Source organism: Schistocerca piceifrons, chromosome X (assembly GCF_021461385.2).
Source record: "Schistocerca piceifrons isolate TAMUIC-IGC-003096 chromosome X, iqSchPice1.1, whole genome shotgun sequence".
NCBI lineage: Eukaryota > Metazoa > Arthropoda > Insecta > Orthoptera > Acrididae > Schistocerca > Schistocerca piceifrons.
The window spans coordinates 782,869,809-782,894,969 of NC_060149.1; the positions used below are offsets into that span (position 1 = coordinate 782,869,809).

At 42.9% G+C, this 25,161-nt stretch overlaps 1 protein-coding gene across 2 annotated transcripts in view; it reads left to right on the forward strand.

Moving 5' to 3' along the window:
- Positions 1–25,161, forward strand: part of LOC124721104 (serine-rich adhesin for platelets-like) — a 481,067-nt gene that overhangs the window by 191,865 nt on the left and 264,041 nt on the right. For both annotated transcript variants that reach the window (XM_047245921.1, XM_047245922.1), the window contains exon 3: positions 23,344–23,559. In XM_047245921.1, the coding sequence (XP_047101877.1) occupies positions 23,344–23,559 (216 nt within the window). The remainder of the gene's footprint in view (positions 1–23,343; positions 23,560–25,161) is intronic.

Consider the following 25,161-nt stretch of genomic DNA (forward strand, 5'->3'; position numbering starts at 1 on the left):
AGTACAGTGTCATTGTATATATTGCGTGTTGTTTTATATATAGCTGTAGAAGTCAGTAGTAAATAATGAATCTATTTTTGTACGATTTTCGTTAAATTATTGCAATTAAAGAATGAACATAAACCAAGTTTATGGGGCCCAATATAATATTTAGTAGTTCAAAAGCGTTCTGTCTCCAAAAAAGTTCGAGAAGCTCTGTTCTAGAAGTTATAGGGGGAGACAGTAGATGAAGTTTTGACTAGGAACCCATGCCTGGAAATATACCGTTTGATTGTAAAATAAGTTCGAAGATCGGGTCGGTTTCAAACCTTCCGCCTTACGGTACGCCCTCAGGGGAGAAAATGTGCGCTGAACTGTGTGCCAGTAGCATGGGTAATGTTTCGAGTATTCCAGTCCGGTTCGCTTCTACGTGGTGAAGAGTGTCTTCTTGAAGAGCGAGAGTCCGGCGCGTCCATGGAACACCACGGCCAGCCCGCCTAGTTGCAAGCGACCAATTTCTCTGTCATTGTTGTAGCCGGACGAGAATGTTAGATGATGTCTTAATTACAGTTCTGTGTGTGCCATGAAGCGGCATATTTGAAAGTGATCCGATATTCAAGTTTATTTTATATCCAAACGATACATTTCCGGTAATGGTGTGTATGTAATATCGAGTAATTTGCTTACTTGAAGCAAAAGCAACTTCATAGGGTCTCTCTTAAGTAATAACGAATACTTACACGTGTGGAAATACGTGCTAATAGAAGAAAAAAGCGTTCCAGCAATCGTGAGTCCTCAAACAAGCCGATTGCAAGATAATTCCAGATGTATGATTACGGGCTTAGTATCAAATATTGCCCTGGTTACTACAAATGTAAACTTTTCGATTAAATCCCCATGTAATTGGACGCAGATTTCAACCACGGTCTGTCTTAACAATAAATACAATACATTAGACGTTGCAATTTATTGTTGGGTCGTACCTGTTGAAGGAGGTGTTTCACGTTTCAGTCTCAGATTTGGCTGCAATATTGTGCTCGTTCCTGTACTTAGTTACGAAATCATTCAACCGTATTAAAACTCCAGACGAGTGAGATTAGGCGGTCTTAGAGACCAAGGTGTAGGCGCTATCCACGTTGTACCACACTGGCGCCCTAGCTGTTGCCTTACATCACTAACAAAAAGTTCTACTGTCTCATAATCCATGAATCACATTCTCCAACAACGGACCATGGGTAATGATGATGATGAGGTCCCATCCTCAGTGGAGGGAAGGGGACGATGCCGGAGACCAGCACCGCTATACCAAGCAAGGTCCCAGTGGAGTTGGTTTGCCATTGCCTTCCTCCGGCCGTAATGAGAATGTATGATGATGATGAAGACGACACAACACCACCCAGTCATCTCGAGGCAGGGAAAAATCCCTTACCCCACTGGGAATCGAACCCGGGCCCCATGTGCGGGAAGCGAGAACGCTACCGCAACACCACGAGCTGCGGACACCATGGATAAAATTTGAGCCAATTATATGAGGACGTAATAGAGAAGTTTATACACTACTAGCCATTAAAATTGCTACACCAAGAAGAAATGCAGATGATAAACGGGTATTCACTTGACAAATATATTATACTAGAACTGACATGTGATTACATTTTCACGCAATTTGGGTGCATAGATCCTGAGAAATCAGTACCCAGAAAAACCACCTCTGGCCGTAATAACGGCCTTGATACGCCTAGGCATTGAGTCAAACAGAGCTTGGATGGCGTGTACAGGTACAGCTTCCCATGCAGCTTCAACACGATGCCACAGTTCATCAAGAGTAGTGACTGGCATATTGTGACGAGCCAGTTGCTCGGCCACTATTGACCAGACGTTTTCAATTGGTGAGAGATCTGGAGAATGTGCTGGCCAGGGCAGCAGTCGAACGTTTCCTGTATCCCGGCAAATGCCGGGATGGTTCCTCTGAAAGGGCACGGCCGACTACCTTCCCAATCCTTCCCTAATCCGATGAGACCGATGACCACGCTGTCTGGTCTCCTTCCCCAAACCAACCAACCTACCAACCTGTATCCCGAAAGGCCCGCACAGGACCTGCAACATGCAGTGGTGCATTATCCTGCTGAAATGTAGGTTTTCGCAGGGATTGAATGAAGGGTAGAGGCACGGGTCGTAACACATCTAAAATGTAACGTCCACTGTTCAAAGTGCCGTCAATGCGAACAAGAGGTGACCGAGACGTGTAACCAATGGCACCCCATACCATCACGCTGGCTGGTACGCCAGTATGACGATGACGAATACACGCTTCCAGTGTGCGTTCACCACGATGTCGCCAAACACGGATGCGACCATCATGATGCTGTAAACAGAACCTGGATTCATGCGAAAAAATGACGTTTTGCGATTCGTGCATCCAGGTTCGTCGTTGAGTGCACCATCGCGGACGCTGCTGTCTGTGATGCAGCGTCAAGGGTACCACAGCCATGGTCTCCGAGCTGATAGTCCATGCAGCTGCAAACATCGTCTAACTGTTCGTGCAGGTGGTTGTTGTCTTGCAAACGTCCCCATCTGTTGACTCAGGGATCGAGACGTGGCTGCACGATCCATTACACCCATGCGGATAAGATGCCTGTCGTCTCGACTGCTAGTGATACGAGGCCGTTGGGATCCAGCAGGGCGTTCCGTATTACCCTCCTGAACCCACCGATTCCATATTCTGCTAACGGTCATTGGATCTCTACCAACGCGAGCAGCAAGGTCGCGATACGATAAACCGCAATCACGATAGGCTACAATCCGACCTTTATCACAGTCATAAACGTGATGGTACGCATTTCTCCTTCTTACACGAGGCATCACAACAACGTTTCACCAGGCAACGCCGGTCAATTGCTGTTTGTGTATGAGAAATGGGTTGGAAACTATCCTCATGTCAGCATATTGTAGGTGTCGCCACCGGCGCCAATCTAGTGCGAATGCTCTGAAAAGCTAATCATTTGTATATCACAGCATCTCCTTCCTGTCGGTTAAATTGCGCGTCTGTAGCACATCATCTTCGTGGTGTAGCAATTTTAATGGCCAGTAGTGTATTTCCAATAGGAGAAACTGCTGAAAAATAATGTGTCCGAATTTTTTATGTGTACACTGTTAAGGCTTTTTAAATGAAACAAACGTTATTAACATTCTACACCTTTATTTTTCACGTCTACGTATTTCCAACCATTTGCCGCTAGAGGTCTCAGAATTGTAGCGTATAAGATGGCGGTTTGTAACCTAACAAAGTCGGTGCGCGAGCAACAAAGTGCTGTAATCGAGTTTCGAATTCGGAGAGTTCGTCCACACATGGAGCATGCTCACCTCGCCCACTAACCTTGCGACACCTGCAACAATCCGGCGCCTTCGGTCCAGTGTCATCAGTCATTCTCGTTACAATCCCGACTTGGCCCATCCGATTTTTATTTGTTTCCAAAACGTAAAGAACACCTTCGAGGACATCATTTACATAGCGATGGGGCGGTGCAAGCAGAGGTGAGGTTGTGGCTCCTTCAACAAAATCAAACATTCTACACTGACAGTATCAACAAACTGGTCTCTCGTTGGGATGAATGTGTTCGTCGCCATGATGACTATTTTGGAAAATAGATATTTAGACATGAAAATGAAGATGTTGAATCTTAATCACGTCTGTCTTCTTTCAAAATCTTTACGAGATTTCACACAAAACATTCGGAGGCATTACTTTCCAGCACACCCTTATACATTTGTGGTTAGCAGTGGCGGGTTGTAACCATAGACTCGTAATTATCTCGAAAACGAGCAACTATTATCCTTTACTTTCACCTATGTCAGCCTTCGCTATTAATTACGATATGCACTTCATATCAGACATTTATGAAACGTACAGCAGTGATACATAGAAAGAAAGATCCTTTATCATTTAGCTACAATATAGCAGGTCAGCAACTGGAAGCAGTTAATTCTGTGAATTATCTGGGAGTAGGTATTAGGAGTGATTTAAAATGGAGTGATCATATAAAGTTGATCGTCGGTAAAGCGAATGCCAGACTGAGATTCATTGGAAGAATACTAAGGAAATGCAATCCGAAAACAAGGAAGTAGATTACAGTACATTTGTTCGCCCACTGCTTGAATATTGCTCACCAGTGTGGCATCCGTACCAGATAGAGTTGATAGAAGAGACAGAGAAGATCCAACGGAGAGCAGCGCGCTTCGTTACAGGATCATTTAGTAATCGCTAAAGTGTTACGGAGATGATAGATAAACTGAAGTGGAAGACTCTGCAGGAGAGACGCTCAGTAGCTCGGTACGGGCTTTTGTTGAAGTTTCGAGAGCATACCTTCACCGAGGAGTCAAGCAGTATTTTGCTCCCTCCTACGTATATCTCGCGAAGAGACCATGGGGATAAAATCAGAGAGATTAGAGCCCACACAGAGGCATACCGACAATCTGTCTTTCCACGAACAATACAAGACTGGAATAGAAGGAAGAACAGATACAGGTACTTAATGTATCCTCCGCCACACACCGTCAGGTGGCTTGCGGAGAATGGATGTAGATGTAGATCTAATCTGATTGTAACAACATTTGCTACATTTGTGCACTACTTATTAAGCTACTATAATTATGTACTTGTGTATTATGTATCATTATAATATATTTCCTTCAGATATATTATGTATGTAGATGACAATGAACTCATCCGAAAACCAATAAAAATAGGCTCAGCCTTTCTCTCAGAATAGCAAAATGAAGCGTTGCGTATTAAGCTCATCCCTAAATTATTTTCCTTCACAACGTATGTGGACTACTGTCGTTAACTATAATATTCATTATTACAGATATCATTCAATCTGGGGAAAGAGCCTAACTTAAATAAACATTGTCTTTATGCATAAAAAACCTTGTTAACATTTCTCATTCTACCAGTGATATTACGAAGAGAAAACAGTTCATCTTTTGAGAGCTGGTTCTGATGGTATTGCGCTGTGAAGTTTGACTTACCTTGCAAGTTTGGCCTCCGATGACAGTTTTACAAGCACGTAAACTCCACTTCTGAACAGTTAATTAAATTCTCGGAACAGGATTTTAAGTTTTCTCTGTACGCAGCTGCAACAAAAATGACATAGGTATTAAATACAATTTAGCTTTATAACAGAAACTGTGACGTTCGTTAGTCTCTCTTTTTTTTTCAGTGAGGACGGCTTTGCTCACATGCTTCTTCCCGTGACGCACTGGCGTAGTGAGATGAGACAATTTAAAGCGATTATTTTCTTGCAATAGTACTCTAATATAAGATAGAGGTCTGGAAATGTTCAAAACTCCAGCCAAAATGTAAATCGTGTGGAAGAGCTAGTGTGGTAGCCTTCCGTTAAGTGGATGCGCGTCGACTGGATACGTCTCCTGTGTTTAGTCCATTTTATCGCTGTTGAAATAAAGAGGATCATAAACGGTAGACAAACACAGGTTTTTATAGCTGCTGGCTTGCGACTACCGCCATACGCAAACTGGGCGTCCGGACTTACGCAAGTGTCCCCATTCCGTTCGCAACCGCCATTAGCCAGCGTCGAGAGCGAAGAAAGTCCGTGATCAGAGAATAAAATCCCGTACATAACTGGGAACCAAGTGCTCGATCGTCTTATCAGTTTATATCACTTGTGCTGATAAGTAACCTGAATCAGGCGCAGTTTTCCCCATTTTAATGTTGAAAACCCGACTCCCGATTAAACCTTTTCGGGAATCGTAAAAATTCCAGTTACATCAAAACGGATAATATTTCACACATCATAAAGTTGAAATCAACTGATCTGATACGTATCACTACTTTAGGGAAGTCTCTCTAGCAAAGAAACCACCTTCAAAAATGTCATACGTCTAAATAAGCGGGGAATTAGCATATTTCAAGAAAATATTAGAGCTATTCGAGATAAAGTTAGTGAACTGCTTATACTCGTAGATGTTGACTCAGGCTCAGACGTTATTAGTACATTAGAGCACCACGTAAACAATATGAAAATTCAGAGGCTTCCTATACCGCAATACGCATTAACTGGCTATTTTTCGAGGACCTCTTTCCGGAGTGAGAGATTTGCCATGTACTTAAAAAGCAGTTTTCCATTTCAATGTAGTGCCGTATCAAAGCACTGCATTGAAAAGGCACTGAATTTTGTACATGAGCAGTACAATTTAGTGAAACTAATCTTTCAATTATAGTTTTCTGTAGGTCCCCTAAGGCTGGATTCAGGACATTCCTGTTCAAGCTAGAGAGACTTCTTAGTACAATTTATAGAAAATACTAAAATTAGTTGTATGTGGTGACTTTAATATTAATTTTATAAGTCCTCAATCCATATCATCTGAGGCCGACTGTATTCTGTCAAACCAGAATGCAGAGCAACAGTAGCACAGCTATTGGCAGACATTTTTGTTCATTCTTCATTACTAGAGGGCGTTCATCAAGTAAACGGATAAGTGGGCTTTCAGACCATGATGCACAAATTTTAACACTAAAATGAATTTGTGTACACGCACACATGTTAAACGTAATTACAAACTATTTATAAATGTTTATACAGTAGCAATAAAGACTTTTTTAAACCTCATTAAAGAACAAGTGTGACTGGGCGTTGATAGCGCTGATAACACTGAAGATTTCCATTAGGACATTTTAAACTGTGAACTAGGACTAACAGATGGTCTGGGAGGCTGACTAGTGGGATAAGGATATCATGTAGAACAAAGTGTGATTTATTTCAAAACATTAGAAATAGTCACAGTTGAGCAGCAGTAGCCCATTACAAGCAGAACTGTAATACGCTTAAAAATGTTATTAGGAAGACAAAAAGGATGTGGTATGCAAATGTGAAAGCTACTTCTCAGAAAAAATTAAAACCGTGTGGTTAGTCGAGTAGAAAGTGCCTAGCCAACAGCACAAGGTCGCGGATAGAAAGCCAGTTCGTAGTAAAAATGTTTTAGTTACTGATAAATTAGGTATATGCACACTGTTTACCAATAATTTTCGCAATATAGCAAGTGAACTAAATAAAAACTTAGTTTCTACATAGAATCATTTAACTCTCTTTGAAAATGATTTTCTAAGACGGCTATCTGAAAGACTCGTCAGTGGCACTAGCAGGGGGGAGATTGAGTCAATAATTAAATAGCTGAAGACTAAGGACTCTGACGTATTTGTAGGAGTATGTAACAGACCATTAAAGCACTGTGCTGCGGATGTTAGCCTAGTCATTAGCCGCATTTGTAATTTTTCCACGGGGAACGGTCAGTTTCCTCGAACGATTAAAGTACTCAATAGTGAAATCGCTTTATAACAAAAGGAGAAGGGGATAATGTAGACAATTTTGGACCTATTTATATGCCATTTGTGTTTGCTAAAGTTATTTAAAATTTTGTATGTATAAGGATAATTGATTATTTCAATTCACATAATTTGCTGTCAAACGTACACTTTGCTTTTAGAAGTGGCTTAACAACTGAAAATGCTATGTTCTCTTTTCCCTGCGAGTCACTGGACGTATTAAACAAGAAGTTGTGAACACTAGGCATCTTTTTTGACTAAACTAGGGTGATTGACTGTTTTGATCATAGAATATTGCTCCTTAAGTTGGACCATTATGGAAAAAGAGGAATAGCTAAAAATTGGTTCTTCTCTTACTTTAAGAACAGACAGCAAAAGGTCATTCCCCACGGTAATAAGAACAGCTACGACATGTAGTGTGATTCGGGCTTGGTTAACTGGGAGTGTCGCAGGAGTCAGTGCTAGGGACACTGCTCCTTCTTGTACATTTAAATGATATGCCTTTCAGTATGACAGGTGATTCTGAAATACTTCTGTTTGCTGATGGCACTAGCTTAGTAATGAAGCGTGTTGAATGCAACATAGGCATTGTATCAAATAGTACAATTCAAGACATGTTCATGGCTTGTAGAAAATAAATTGATGCTAAGTCGCAGTAAGATTCGGTTTTTATAGTTTTTAACTCAAAATTTACCTAAAACCGACACCGACGTGTTTGTTACACAGAATGGTAATGTCATTAGTGAATCCGAATAATGAAAGTTACTAGGTGATCAGATAGATGGTAAGCTGCCATGGAAAGCCCTATTTCAGGAGCTTGTTCAAAACCTGAATGCTGCTATAATTGCCATTGGAACAGTAACTGCAGTAAGTGATAGTTCAACATGAAAATTACTCTGCTTTGCTTATTTTAATTCGCTTATGACATACGGCGTTATATTCTAGGATAACTCTTACCATTCACAGTGGGTATTGTTGCTTCAGAAACGGGCACTTTGAGCAATATGGTGTAAATTCACGAACCTCTTATCGACCCCTGTTCAGGAGTCTGGGAATTTTTGACACTGATCTCTCAACATCTATTTTATTTAATGTCGTTTGTTGTTAACAATACGAGCTTACTCCCAAGAATTTGCCGGTTTCACTCAGTTAATACTAGGCGGATGTCCAATCTGCATTCCGATAGCACCTCGTTGACTCTTGTACAAAAAGGCGCACAATATTCTGCTGTATCCATTTTCAGTAAGCTACCACAAGAACTAAAATGTTATTGTTGTTGTTGTGGTCTTCAGTCCTGAGACTGGTTTGATGCAGCTCTCCACGCTACTCTATCCTGTGCAAGCTTCTTCATCTCCCAGTACCTACTGCAACCTACATCCTTCTGAATCTGCTTGGTCTATTCATCTCTTGGTCTCCCTCTACGATTTTTACCCTCCACGCTGCCCTCCAATACTAAATTGGTGATCCCTTGATGCCTCAGAACATGTCCTACCAACCGATCCCTTCTCCTAGTCAAGTTGTGCCACAAACTTCTCTTCTCCCCAATCCTATTGAACACCTCCTCATTAGTTATGTGATCTACCCCTCTAATCTTCAGCATTCTTCGGTAGCACCACATTTCGAAAGCTTCTATTCTCTTCTTGTCTAAACTATTTATCGTCCATGTTTCACTTCCATACATGGCTACACTCCACACAAATACTTTCACAAACGACTTTCTGACACTTAAATCTATATTCGATGTTAACAAATTTCTCTTTTTCAGAAACGCTTTCCTTCCCATTGCCAGTCTACATTTTATATCCTCTCTACTTCGACCATCATCAGTTATTTTGCTCCCTAAATAGCAAAACTCCTTTACTACTTTAAGTGTCTCATTTCCTAATCTAATACTCTCAGCATCACCGGAATTAATTCGACTACAATCCATTATCCTCGTTTTGTTTTGTTGGTGTTCATCTTATATCTTCCTTTCAAGACACTATCCACTCCGTTCAACTGCTCTTCCAAGTCCTTTGCTGTCTCTGACAGAATTACAATGTCATCGGCGAACCTCAAAGTTTTTATTTCTTTTCCATGGATTTTAATACCTACTCCGAATTTTTCTTTTGTTTCCTTCACTGCTTGCTCAATATACAGATTGAATAACTCTGGGGACAGGCTACAACTCTGTCTCACTTCCTTGCCAACAACTGCTTCCCTTTCATGCCCCTCAACTCTTATAACTGCCATCTGGTTTCTGTACAAATTGTAAATAGCCTTTCGCTCCCTATTTTTTATCCCTGCTACCTTCAGAATTTTAAAGAGAGTATTCCAGTCAACATTGTCAAAAGCTTTCTCTAAGTCTACAAATGCTAGAAACGTAGGTTTGCCTTTCCTTAATCTATCTTCTAAGATAAGTCGTAGGGTCAGTATCGCCTCACGTGTTCCAATATTTCTACGGAATCCAAACTGATCTTCCCCGAGGTCGGCTTCTACTAGTTTTTCCATTCGTCTGTAAAGAATTCGCGTTAATATTTTGCAGCCGTGACTTATTAAACTGATAGTTCGGTAATTTTCACATCTGTCAACACCTGCTTTCTTTGAGATTGGAATTATTATATTCTTCTTGAAGTCTGAGGGTATTTCGCCTGTCTCATACATATTGCTCACCAGATGGTAGAGTTTTGTCAGACTGGCTCTCCCAAGGCCGTCAGCAGTTCTAATGGAATGTTGTCTACTCCCGGGGCCTTGTTTCGACTCAGGTCTTTCAGTGCTCTGTCAAACTCTTCACGCAGTATCATATCTCCCATTTCATCTTCATCTACATCCTCTCCATTTCCATAATATTGTCCTCAAGTACATCGACCTTGTATAGACCCTCTATATACTCCTTCCATCTTCCTGCTTTCACTTCTTTGCTTAGAACTTGGTTTCCATCTGAGCTCTTGATATTTATACAAATGGTTCTCCTTTCTCCAAAGAACTCTTTAATTTTCCTGTAGGCAGTATCTATCTTACCCCTAGTGAGATAAGCCTCTACATCCTTACATTTATCCTCTAGCCATCTCTGCTTAGGCATTTTCCTCTTCCTGTCGATCTCATTTTTGAGACGTTTGTATTCCTTTTTGCCTGCTTCATTTGCTGCATTTTTATATTTTCTCCTTTCATCAATTAAATTCAATATTTCTTCTGTTGCCCAAGGATTTCTACTAGCCCTCGTCTTTTTACCTACTTGATCCTCTGCTGCCTTCACTACTTCATCCCTCAAAGCTACCCATTCTTCTTTTACTGTATTTCTTTCCCCCATTCCTGGCATTTGTTCCCTTACGCTCTCCCTGAAACTCTGTACAACCTCTGGTTTAGTCAGTTTATCCAGGTCCCATCTCCTTAAATTCCCACCTTCTTTTTTCAGGAACTTCCCAAATAAATAAGTGTGAGCCATGAGGACAGTCTTTAATTTAGACTTGAAAGTTCGTGGATTACTGTTAACATATTTTAGTTCTCCCTCCCCCATAAAAGGTGGGAGAACTAAAATATGTTAACAGTAATCCACGAACTTTCAAGTCTAAATTAAAGAATGTCCTCATGGCTCACTCCTATTTATTTGGGAAGTTCCTGAAAAAAATTTAAGCAGTTTCCAGTGTTATATTGTTGATTATTCTAATACATACTCAGTAGCTTGTCGTCTACATAGGATTCGTGTAAACTTTTTTGTATCTATTGTTGTTGTTGTTGTGGTCTTCAGTCCTGAGACTGGTTTGATGCAGCTCTCCATGCTATTCTATCCTGTGCAAGCTTCTTCATCTCCCAGTACCTACTGCAACCTACATCCTTCTGAATCTGCTTAGTGTATTCATCTCTTGGTCTCCCCCTACGATTTTTACCCTCCACGCTGCCCTCCAATACTAAATTGGCGATCCCTTGATGCCTCAGAACATGTCCTACCAACCGATCCCTTCTTCTGGTCAAGTTGTGCCACAAACTCCTCTTCTCCCCAGTCCTATTCAGTACCTCCTCATTAGTTATGTGATCTACCCATCTAATCTTCAGCATTCTTCTGTAGCACCACATTTCGAAAGCTTCTATTCTCTTCTTGTCCAAACTATTTACCGTCCATGTTTCACTTCCATACATGGCTACACTCCATACGAATACTTTCAGAAATGACTTCCTCACACTTAAATCTATACTCGATGTTAACAAATTTCTCTTCTTCAGAAACGCTTTCCTTGCCATTGCCAGTCTACAATTTATATCCTCTCTACTTCGACCATCATCAGTTATTTTGCTCCCCAAATAGCAAAACTCCTTTACTACTTTAAGTGTCTCATTTCCTAATCTAATACCCTCAACATCACCCGACTTAATTCGACTACATTCCATTATCCTCGTTTTGCCTTTGTTGATGGTCATCTTATATCCTCCTTTCAAGACACCATCCATTCCGTTCAACTGCTCTTCCAAGTCCTTTGCTGTCTCTGACAGAATTACAATGTCATCGGCGAACCTCAAAGTTTTTATTTCTTCTCCATGGATTTTAATACCTACTCCGAATTTTTCTTTTGTTTCCTTTACTGCTTGCTCAATATACAGATTGAATAACATCGGGGAGAGGCTACAACCCTGTCTTACTCCCTTCCCAACCACTGCTTCCCTTTCATGTCCCTCGACTCTTATAACTGCCATCTGGTTTCTGTACAAATTGTAAATAGCCTTTCGCTCCCTGTATTTTACCCCTGCCACCTTTAGAATTTGAAAGAGAGTATTCCAGTCAACATTGTCAAAAGCTTTCTCTAAGTCTACAAATGCTAGAAACGTAGGTTTGCCTTTCCTTAATCTTTCTTCTAAGATAAGTCGTAAGGTCAGTATTGCCTCACGTGTTCCAGTATTTCTACGGAATCCAAACTGATCTTCCCCGAGGTCGGCATCTACTAGTTTTTCCATTCGTCTGTAAAGAATTCGCGTTAGTATTCTGCAGCCGTGACTTATTAAACTGATAGTTCGGTAATTTTCACATATGTCAATACGTGCTTCCTTTGGGATTGGAATTATTATATTCTTCTTGAAGTCTGAGGGTATTTCGCCTGTTTCATACATCTTGCTCACCAGATGGTAGAGTTTGGTCAGGACTGGCTCTCCCAAGGCCGTCAGTAGTTCCAATGGAATGTTGTCTACTCCGGGGGCGTTGTTTCGACTCAGGTCTTTCAGTGCTCTGTCAAACTCTTCACGCAGTATCGTATCTCCCATTTCATCTTCATCTACAGCCTCTTCCATTTCCATAATATTGTCCTCAAGTACATCGCCCTTGTATAGATTCTCTATATACTCCTTCCACCTTTCTGCTTTCCCTTCTTTGCTTAGAACTGGGTTTCCATCAGAGCTCTTGATGTTCATACAAGTGGTTGTCTTATCTCCAAAGGTCTCTTTAATTTTCCTGTAGGCAGTATCTATCTTACCCCTAGTGAGATAAGCCTCTACATCCTTACATTTGTCCTCTAGCCATCCCTGCTTAGCCATTTTGCACTTCCTGTCGATCTCATTTTTGAGACGTTTGTATTCCTTTTTGCCTGCTTCATTTACTGCATTTTTATATGTTCTCCTTTCATCAATTAAATTCAATATTTCTTCTGTTACCCAAGGATTTCTACTAGCCCTCGTCTTTTTACCTACTTGATCCTCTGCTGCCTTCACTACTTCATCCCTCAAAGCTACCCATTCTTCTTCTACTGTATTTCTTTCCCCCATTCCTGTCAATTGTTCCCTTATGCTCTCCCTGAAACTCTGTACAACCTCTGGTTCTTTCAGTTTATCCAGGTCCCATCTCCTTAAATTCCCACCTTTTTGCAGTTTCTTCAGTTTTAATCTACAGGTCATAACCAATAGATTGTGGTCAGAGTCCGCATCTGCCCCTGGAAATGTCTTACAATTTAAAACCTGGTTCCTAAATCTCTGTCTTACCATTATGTAATCTATCTGATACCTTTTAGTATCTCCAGGGTTCTTCCATGTATACAACCTTCTATATGATTCTTAAACCAAGTGTTAGCTATTGTATCTATTATACGATGATAATTTCATGTACTGTCTCGTCCCATGTTCATGAAGATTTGTTCCTCAGTTTGTTCCTGCGCCACCAGACGTGTAAAAGAATGTAAATAAGAGTACAGGATGGTTCTAAGAGGACTTTACATACAGATTTATTCATATGACATACAGACCTGCTTTTGTGTCATTTTTTATTAAAGTATATCAAGTTTATTACTTTATAATTACACAGGTGGTGTGTAACTTGCAGTCGTTATGTGACACACATCCCATATGAAGTAGATTCCTTCCCACTCGCTACAGCATATCAGACCTTACTTGTCAATTGGTGCGTAGATTCTTGTTCGAAGCTCTGTTAGACAAGCCGGTAAACATGGATCTCCCACAGGAAAAAATCAAGAGGCGCCAGCTTTGGTGAATGTGGACGCCATGTCTTTAGGTGAAATGCGATTATTGAGGAAATGGACGTCTGTGTGCACAATCTTACATGAAGTCACTACACATTTGGCCAGCCTCGTCAATGAGCGGAATTAAAGTTATCCATCGTATGCTGATTGTTTTCTCTTGGAAAAACGGAGGTTCATAAACTTTGCTTTTGCTCAATGGAGAGAAGACGATAACTTTTGGTATATCGCGCCAATGTTCCAAGGTTTGTCATGGATTTTTACTGCCACAAATCCCATTGTTATGTTTGTTAACTATACCACGTGAGAAATCGTCTCATTATCATTGATTTAGTATATGGCTAGCATCCCATCACACGAGAAAACATTTTCCTTCAGCAACACATATACAGGGTGTTACAAAAAGGTACGGCCAAACTTTCAGGAAACATTCCTCACACACAAATAAAGAAAAGATCTTATGTGGACATGTGTCCGGAAACGCTTAATTTCCATGTTAGAGCTCATTTTAGTTTCGTCAGTATGTACTGTACCTCCTCGATTCACCGCCAGTTGGCCCAATTGAAGGAAGGTAATGTTGACTTCGGTGCTTGTGTTGACATGCGACTCATTGCTCTGCAGTACTAGCATGAAGCACATCAGTACGTAGCATCAACAGGTTAGTGTTCATGACGAACGTGGTTTTGCAGTCAGTGCATTGTTTCCAAATGCGGAGTTGGCAGATGCCCATTTGATATATGGATTAGCACGGGGCAATAGCCGTGGCGCGGTACGTTTGTATCGAGACAGATTTCCAGAACGAAGGTGTCCCGACAGGAAGACGTTCGAAGCAATTGATCGGCGTCATAGGGAGCACGGAACATTCCAGCCTATGACTCGCGACTGGGGAAGACCTAGAACGACGAGGACACCTGCAATGGACGAGGCAATTCTTCGTGCAGTTGACGATAACCCTATTGTCAGAGTCAGAGAAGTTGCTGCTGTACAAGGTAACGTTGACCACGTCACTGTATGGAGAGTGCTACGGGAGAACCAATTGTTTCCGTACCATGTACAGCGTGTGCAGGCACTATCAGCAGCTGATTGGCCTCCACGGGTACACTTCTGCGAATGGTTCATCCAACAATGTGTGAATCCTCATTTCAGTGCAAATGTTCTCTTTACGGATGAGGCTTCATTCCAACGTGATCAAATTGTAAATTTTCACAATCAACATGTGTGGGATCCGCACGCAATTGTGCAATCACGTCATCAACACAGATTTTCTGTGAACGTTTGGGCAGGCATTGTTGGTGATGTCTTGATTGGGCCCCACGTTCTTCCACCTACGCTCAATGGAGCACGTTATCATGATTTCATACGGGATACTCTACCTGTGCTGCTAGAACATGCATCTTTACAAGTACGACACAACATGTGGTTCATGCACGATGGAGATCCTGCACATTTCAGTCGAAGTGTTCGTACGCTTCTCAACAACAGATTCGGTGACCGATGGATTGGTAGAGGCGGATCAATTCCATGGCCTCCACGCTCTCCTGACCTCAACCCTCTTGACTTTCATTTATGGGGGCATTTGAAAGCTCTTGTCTACGCAACCCCGGCACCAAATGTAGAGACTCTTCGTGGTCGTATTGTGGACGGCTGTGATACAATACGCCATTCTCCAGGGCTGCATCAGCGCATCAGGGATTTCATGCGGAGGGTGGATGCATGTATCCTCGCTAACGGAGGACATTTTGAACATTTCCTGTAACAAAGTGTTTGAAGTCACGCTGGTACGTTCTGTTGCTGTGTGTTTCTATTCCATGATTATTGTGATTTGAAGAGAAGTAATAAAATGAGCTCTAACATGGAAAGTAAGCGTTTCCGGACACATGTCCACATAACATATTTTCTTTCTTTGTGTGTGAGGAATGTATTTACAGAGCAAAAGTATAGTATATACAGAGCAAAAGAGGTCAAACATACACACACACACACACACACACACACACACACACACACACACACACACACACACACACATGTCCAGCTGCTGAATATATTTAGTTGATGTCTTCGTTGCAATTAGTAGATCCGTTGGAGCTCCAGAAAAGAATCGTTTAGCACGCGATCGTATGGTATGCTGACCAACAGTCTGTCGCTCTTAACCACAGTCACCTCTGGGTGATTTTGTTAATTCGCATTTGTACATTGAGTCAGTACATGTTCCAGTATTTGTCCTTATTCTGTTGAATGTAGACCAAATATTGCGGTGCTTTGCAGAACCTGATGGCCTGGACGAGCTGTAGGACATCTTAAGTTCTTGAAAGCCTGCGACTGTGAAAACAATAGATTTGTTTATAAATAAATTTTCTGTTACCAGTCATGATTTTCTTTTCGCACGACGCGTTTCGGGAAGAGATTCCCATTTTCAAGTGCGTTTTTTGTGTGTATTAAGCCATTAAGCCAATGGTCCATGGACCATTAGAAAACTTAAAAGTCAACGAAATGAAGCAGACTCTAACACATTGACAACATCAACAGAAATGACTAAATACACACAAAAAACGCACTTGAAAATGGGAATAATTTCCCAAAACACGTCGTGCGAAAAGTAAATAAAGAAAATCGTGACTGGTAGCAGAAAATTTATTTATAAACAAACCTATTATTTCTTATGTTGCTGAGGGGTAACGTTTTTCTGCCGTATTTCTGTCCATCGGTCTGTTGTTGGTGCTGCGTCGGGCACCAAAACTTTTGCACCGTGTAGAGGTGGATGACGGGAGGGAAGTCTGTTTTTATTGAGTGCAGTAATATCCTCACGTACAGGGAGATAAGGACCACCATCTATGTTTGTAAACTCCCGCTTGAGAGCAGATTCTCCCCTCAAAAATGGGGGAGCTATATCGCTGAGAATAGGCAATCAGTAAGTTGGAGTTTTTCTGGTTGAGCTGCATGTCGATGTGCCTGATGTGTGAGCTGCTGATCCAGGCTGCAACACAATATTTTACTAACCGTAATATTTTCAATGACACCTTCATCTTTATCCAAAACGATTTAACTTTTTCCACAGAATTCCTTATGAGCAATCCTGTCAATGTCTATTAATTTTTTCACTATCGTTAATTTATACGATTTGAGATGCAAATGTCTCCTTAACACATGCCAGTCACGTGTGGGGTGCCCAAGTCGCCAGAAACATGCCGGGTGGATTTTGCAGGACTGTTAGCAAAGCCTTGCCTCACTTGCTCTGCTATATCGTTAGACACACAAGTCATTAGATCCTGAGAAACCAGTACCAAGAACAACCACCTCTGGCCGTAACAAGGGCCTTGATACGCCTGGGCATTGAGTCAAACAGAGCTTGGATGGCGTGTACAGCTACAGCTGCCCATGAAGCTTAAACACGATACCACAGTTCATCAAGAGTAGTGAGTGGCGTATTGTGATGAGCCAGTTGCTCGGCCACCATTGACCAGACGTTTTCAATTGGTGCGAGATATGGAGAATGGGCTGGTCAGGGCAGCAGTCGAACATTTTCTGTATCCAGAAAGGCCGTACAGGACCTGCAACATGGGGTCGTGCATTATCCTGCTGAAATGTAGGGTTTCGCAGGGATCGAATGAAGGGTAGAGCCACGGGTCGTAACACATCTGAAATGTAACGTCCACTATTCAAAGTGCCGTCAATGCAAACAAGAGGTGACCGAGACGTGTAACCAATGGCACCCCATACCATCACGCCGGGTGATACGCCAGTATGGCGATGACGAATACACGCTTCCAATGTCACAGCGATGTCGCCAAACACCATCATGATGCTGTAAACAGAACCTGGATTCATCCGAAAATATGACATATTGCCATTCGTGCATCCAGGTTCGTCGTTGAGTACACCGTCGCAGGCGCTCCAGTCTGTGATGCAGCGTCAAGGGTAACCGCAGCCACGGTCTCCGAGTTGGTAGTCGATGCTGCTGCAAACATCGTCGAACTGTTCGTGCAGATGGTTGTTGTCTTGCAAACGTCCCCATCTGTTAACTCAAGAATCGAGACGTAGCTGCACGATCCGTTACAGCCAAGCGGATAAGATGCCTGTCATCTCGACTGCTAGTGATACGAGGCCGTTGGGATCCAGCACGGCGTTCCGTATTACCCTCCTGAACCCACCGATTCAATATTCTGTTAACAGTCGTTGGATCTCCACCAACGCGAGCAGCAATGTCGGGATATGATAAACCGCAATCGCGATAGGCTACAATCCGACCTTTATCAAAGTCGGAAACGTGATGGTACGCATTTCTCCTCCTTACACGAGGCATCACAAAAACGTTTCGCCTGGCAACGCCGGTCAACTGCTGTTTGTGTATGAAAAATCGGTTGGAAACGTTCCTCATGTCAGCACGTTGTAGGTGTCGCCACCGGCGCCAACCTTGTGCGAATGCTCTGAAAAGCTAATCATTTGCATTTCACAGCATCTTCTTCCTGTCGGTTAAATTTCGCGTCTGTAGCACGTCATCTTCGTGGTGTAGCAGTTTTAATGGCCAGTAGTGTATTGATTAACGAGTTCCCAGTTTCGTCAAAACAGATAAATCACTTATAAATGGTAGGGCTAGTAGGAGGGCCTATGGCCGGCTTGAGTGGCCGAGCGGTTCTGGGCGTTACAGTCTGGAACCGCGTGACCGCTGCGGTTGCAGGTTCGAATCCTGCCTCGGGCATGGATGTGTGTGATGTCCTTAGGTTAGTTAGGTTTAATTTATTCTAAGTTCTAGGCGACTGATGACCTCAGACGTTAAGTGACATAGTGCTCAGAGCCATTTGAACCATTTGAGGGCCTATGCCTTAATCGATACGAAAATTACGTTTCATAGCTGTCGCAGGCTTTGATTCTTCAAGCAAAAACACACTCCAAGTATGCTCGGTATCAGTGAAGGTGGCCATCTGTGCTAACGCTTGGGGGTGTGATTTGTTACTGGGGTACAAGGTGAGTCGAAAATTGATCTATGTTTCAACATAATTATGCCAGGACTATGTGTGATAGTCATATGAATAAGTTTTTATAAATTTTCGATGTCGTAAAGTTTTGTTAGAAGCACTCTGTGTAATCTGTGTAAGGTAAGGGCTGTAACTCAAGTCCGCAGCCGGACTATCGGCTTCACTGCAGGCAGAGCGCGTCCTTTCTATTCGATGCGGCACCAGGAGGGAGAGAGCCCGAGGTCAGATATGTGGGTGGGCTTTGGCCTGACGGTACTTTGTGTAGACTCTGGTCGCCCGAGCCGCCTTTTACCCCTAGAAAACTCCCCAGAACTCACTTGATAGCAGGCTGAGTTGTCCTGGGGCCGTCCTATGGGGACTGGAACGAGGAGAAACCCGTGGCTCTATCCGCGATTGAGCCCAGGTCATCCATAGGTGGAGTCTAGTGCTCTGCTCACGTTACTACCAAGGCCACTATCTCCATATTATACGAGTGTTTAAAATAAGAAACAGTCTTTCAGTATAATTGAGACTGGTCTCAGCTGTACGACTGGATTTGTCACAAACGCCAGCCACACAGGATGTAGCAACTGATAGGAAATAGTGTAGCAAAACCCAAGTTAGATATCTGGCGTTCTCTCCAGGCTTTCGTGCTTTTGATTTTTTTAGATGATTTAGGAGGCAATCTGAGCAATTGCACTACTTACTGATGACTCTAGACTGGCATTTTCACTCTGTAGCGGAGTGTGCGCTGATATGAAACTTCCTGGAAGATTAAAACTGTGTGCCGGTCCGAGACTAGAACTCGGGACCTTTGCCGTTCGCGGGCAAGTGCTCTACCAACTGATCTACCCAAGCACGAATCACGACCCGTCCTCACGACTTTAATTCCGCCAGTACCTCGTCGTGAGTCGTGTTTGGGTAGCTCAGTTGGTAGAGCACTTGCCCGCGAAAGGCAAAGGTCCCGAGTTCGAGTCTCGGTCGGGCACACGGTTTTAATCTGCCAGGAAGTTAGTGATGACACTGTTTACCGTCTAGTGTTCTCAATATAAGATCAAAACGAATCACAACATTATTTAGACGAGATGTTAGATTGGTGACGAATGTGCCAATCGAGCCAGTGCAATAAAATAGTGTGAGGAGCTCCGTGTAAGTGTTGAGGGATGTTTACACAGTGATGGCGACTTAAATGCTTTGGAATTGTTTTGTCTTTTTTTATATCCATCTTCGCATACATCCACGTGGCGTCATATTTAGGTGTGTGGGGTGACCTACACTGTCTGTACTTCAAATTTAAGAAAAGAGTTTAATCTTCGTTACTGTTCGTCTTAAAAATGAAATTCTTCTATAGTAGTGAACACTGGTATAAAAAGACACATCACTTTCAATGTAAGTGATACAAAACTAATTCAGCTTTAATCGTAGAAAACTGTTTACTTTTTTTAATTGGTTGTTCCGGTTACAATAAAGTAGCCCTTCTTCTTACATGTTTGTTTCTGTAGAACAATAGCACTCTACGGAATTTCCGCAACAACGAAAATTCAGTGAATATACAGGGTGGTCCATTGATCGTGACCGGGCCACATATCTTACGAAATATGCGTCAAACGAAAAAACTACAAAGAACGAAACTTGTCTAGCTTGAAGGGGGAAACCAGATGGCGCTATGGTTGGCCCGCTAGGTGGCGCTGCCATAGGTCAAACGCATATCAACTGCTTTTTTTAAAAATAGGAACCCCCATTTTTATTACATAGTCGTGTAGTACGTAAGGAAATATGAATGTTTTAGTTGGACCGCTTTTTTCGCTTTGTGATTGTGTAACTATCCGGCGAAAGGTCGGGACGCTTGGATGATGTCGTCCAGGATACCGAGCAGCATACATAGCACACCACCACTGGGCATTTTGATCATAAGAGCCATACATCGACACGATATCGACCTTTTCCGCAATTGGTAAACGGTGCATTTTAACACGGGTAACGTATCACGAAGGAAATATCGTCCGCACTGGCGGAATGTTACGTGATACCACCTACTTATACGTTTGTGACTATTACAGCGCCATCTATCACAAAGCGAAAAAAGTGGCCCAACTAAAACATTCATATTTCTTTACGTACTACACGAATATGTGATAAAAAATGGAGGTTCCTTTAAAAAAAACGCAATTGATATGCGTTTGACCTATGGTAGCGCCATCTAGCGGGCCAACCATAGCGCCATCTGGTTTCCCCCTTCAAGCTAGACGAGTTTCGTAGTTTGCAGTTTTTTCGTTTGATGCTTATTTCTTGAGATATTTGGCCCGGTCACTATCAATGGACCACCCTGTATAAAAAACCTGTTGGATGACGTCGGAATCACCCTGAAATAAAATGGTTCAAATGGCTCTGAGCACTATGGGACTCAACTGCTGTGGTTATCAGTCCCCTAGAACTTAGAACTACTTAAACCTAACTAACCTAAGGACATCACACACATCCATGCCCGAGGAAGGATTCGAACCTGCGACCGTAGCAGTCGCACGGTTCCGGACTGCGCGCCTAGAACCGCGAGATCACCCTGATGTTCATGTCTATAAAAAGGCAGCAACGCCAGAAGGTCGTAGCTAATTGCCAGCGATAGGTTAGGATTGATGCTGGAACTGGCAGTTTCTTCTGAACAACACGAGACGTGTTGTATATCACGGAGAGGTTTCAAAAAGTTCAAATGTGTGTGAAATCTTATGGGACTTAACTGCTAAGGTCATCAGTCCCTAAGCTTACATACTACTTAACCTAAATTATCCTAAGGACGAACACACCCACCCATGCCCGAGGGAGGACTCGAACCTCCTCCGGGACCAGCCGCACAGTCCATGACTTCAGCGCCTTAAATCGCTCGGCTAATCCCGCGCAGCGGAGAGGTTTACGATGTAAATTCCTTGAGAGTACGTTCCAGGAGGGGCGAGTGATGTATTACTTCCTTCAAAATACGTATCGCGAAATTACTGCAACGGGAAAATCTGGGAGATTAAAAATTTATGCACCACTTGATGGTAGAACTAGAAAGTGTGTGTGTGTGTGTGGGGGGGGGGGGGGGGGGGGGGGCAAGCTGGTGGTACACCAGAAGTACCCTCCGCTACACACCTTAAGGTAGCGTGCAGAGTGTCGCTGTAGATGTAGAGCGCATGCGCAACATAACACCTATGTACGAGGGTCACTCCAAAAGAAATGCACACTATTTTTTAAAAGTTCATCTTTTGTTTTACATGTTTGAAAGTTTTGCAGTGTGTAGTTACATCCTTTAGGAACAATATTTTCATTTCTCCACATAATTTCCATCCCTCTCAACTTCCTTACGCCATCTTGGAACCAGCGCCTGTATACCCGCACGGTAACATTCTGAACCAACCTGTTGGAGCCACTGTTTCGCAGCGTGCACAAGTGCGTCATCATCTTCAAACCTTGTTCCACGAAGACAATCTTTCAGTTTCCCAAAGAGAACATGTAGCCAGGCCAGGACTGTAAGGCGGGTGTTTCAGTGTTGTCTAGCGGAGTTTTGTGATCGCTTCCATGGTTTTTTGACAGACATGTGGCCGTGCATTGTCGTGCAACAGCAAAACATCCTGTTTTGCCCATATGGTCGAACACGACACAGTCGAGCATGAAGTTTCTTCAGTGTCGTCACATATGCATCAGAATTTATGATGGTTTCATTTGGCATGATGTCGACAAGCAAGAGTCCTCCGGAATCGAAAAACACCGTAGCCATAACTTTTCCAGCAGAAGGTGTGTTTTCGATTTTTTTTTCTTGGGTAAATATGCATGATGCCACTCCATTGATTGCCTCTTCGTCTCTGGTGAAAAATGATGGAGCCATGTTTCATCACCTGTCACAATTCTTCCAAGAAATTCATCTCCACCATTTTCGTACTGTTCCAAAAGTTCGCTGCATACCGTTTTCCTTGTTTCTTTGTGAGCCCCTGTCAACAACCTGGGAACCCACCTGGCACAAACCTTTTTTAACGCCAACACTTTCAGTATTCTACAAACACTTCCTTCCCCTATCCCAACATAGCGTGACAATTCGTTCACTGTGTTGCGGCCGTCAGCGGTCACCAACTCGTTAACTCTCTGCACATTGTCTGGAGTGTGTGCAGTACGAGGCCTGCCGCTGCGAGAACAATCCTCAATATTGCCGTGCCCGCTTTCATCACGTAACCTGCTTGCCCACCGACTAACTGTGCTGCGATCGACAGCAGCATCTCCATACACCTTTTTCAACCTCTTGTGGATGTTTCTCACTGTCTCGTTGTCACAGCACAGGAATTCTATGACAGCACGTTGCTTCTGACGAACGTCAAGTGTAGCAGCCATCTTGAAGACATGATGTGACGGCGCCACTCACGGGAACAGGTTGAACTAAGTTTGAAAACAAGTGCGAAGGATGTATCTACACACTGTAAAATTTTCACACATGCAGAATGAAAACTGTATTTTTACAAAAATAGTGTGCATTTCGTTTGGAGTGACCCTCGTAATTTTAAACATGAGGAGCCGTCTGATGATGAATCTGTTGATTAGAAACCGGTAACGAGCTGCTTAGCTTTATTAAGAGCGCCTGCTGGCTGTTTATCAATATTGTCACAACATGTTGCAGCCAAGAAGAGTACAGCTGAGCGGACGCCGGCTGCAAGCGGCGGGAAGCGCGTGGTGTGCTACTACACAAACTGGTCGGTGTACCGGCCCGGCACCGCCAAGTTCACCCCGCAGAATATAAACCCCTACCTCTGCACACACCTCATCTACGCCTTCGGAGGCCTCTCCAGGGAGAACGGCCTGAGGCCCTTTGACAAGTACCAGGACATCGAGCAAGGTACGTCACATTTCTGCTCTTCACCTCTGCCAAAAATTACGTGCACCCATCTATAGTGGTGGGTTTGTTACTGCTCACAGATATAACTTGCCTTCACTCCTACATTTAAAGAGTCAGGGATGTGCGAGGCGTGTTTTTTAAGTAAGTACCGTTTTGCCACACCGCGGCCACAGCGCTGCGGTCGGCATTCTGCGCATGCGCACTGGGTACCTACATCTGTTGTCTACGCACTGACGCCATTACAGTCTGATTCTTCCTTGTTTAGGTTGTGTACTGAGTGTTTAAGATGCCTCCAATAATCGTGAGTCCCGCCGACTGTGAAGTGCGGGCTGTTATAAGATTTCTTAGTGCTAAAGGCCTAAAAGTGATCGATATTCATCGTGAGATCCGTGCAGTTTACGGAGAAAACATTACGAGTGATGGAATGGTAAGAAAGTGGGTGAGAGCATTTAAAGATGGCCGCGCAAATGTGCACGATGAACTACAGAGTGGGCTTCCTTCGGTTGTTAATGAAAGTTTGGTGCAGGAAGTGGACAGTAAGGTGGGAGAAAACAGACAGTTTACGATATCCTCCGTGCGGAAGGACTTTCCTAATGTTTCTCGTAGTGTTTTGTATGGCATTGTGGCCGAGCACTTGAATTACTGAAAATTGTGCGCACGTTGGGTACCGAAAATGTTGACGGATGTGCACAAAACCAAACGTTTAGACAGTGCATTGACTTTCCTTGAGCGGTACCAGAACGACAGTGATGATTTCTTAATCCAAACTGTTACGGGCGATGAAACATGGGTGGCCTACGTCACACCAGAATCAAAGCAACAGTCCATCGAATAGCAGAAATCGGATTCACCCAGAAAAGCGAAGTCCCTTACAGATAAGTCTGTCACCTCACAGATAAGTCTGTCAGCTCAGCCAGTATTCCATGGCATTGTGGTGGGCACTATCACAGTGTCGCCATATTTTACAGATTAAAAGAAAGGCTAGAACAGTGTTTGTAAGAACCAGTAGTTAACTGTTTGTTACTTTAATGTAGTTTATTTCACTAGATACAGTGTTTGGCTTGTAAAGCTTTCCCCCTTTTGTGAATTAGTATGATATTGACAGCGCATTCCGCCCCTACCTCCCCCCCCCCCCCCCCCCCCGAAATTCTTGATTCCGGAATAGCTGTTAGGTTAAGGAATCAAACTTGTGTTCCCATTATGGTGTAAAGTCTTTGCACAATTATGAGATGCAATTACGTCGATTTTAGTTGATCATTAAATGTTTTTTCTTCAGATAAGCAATTTTACAAAATTGTTGTCGACTATTACTTTATCATAATTGATATTTATATTTTTAGAGTTGCAAGCAGAACTCTTGACATTTCAAAAGAAAGGACATGTGTCTTCTGATTGCCATTGATGGCAATGCATTGCAAAGCGCTCCCATGCCGGCCTCTGGTTTGGTATGTAGTTATAATGTTAGGGCTTTCCATTCACTGGCACAGTTGATAATTGCAGGATGGTTGTTAGTACATGCATATGTGCTGCAGTATGTTTCCTCAACGCATCCACCCTGGCTAGATGGGAATTAAGATGGAAATGGACAGGGCAGACCATTTG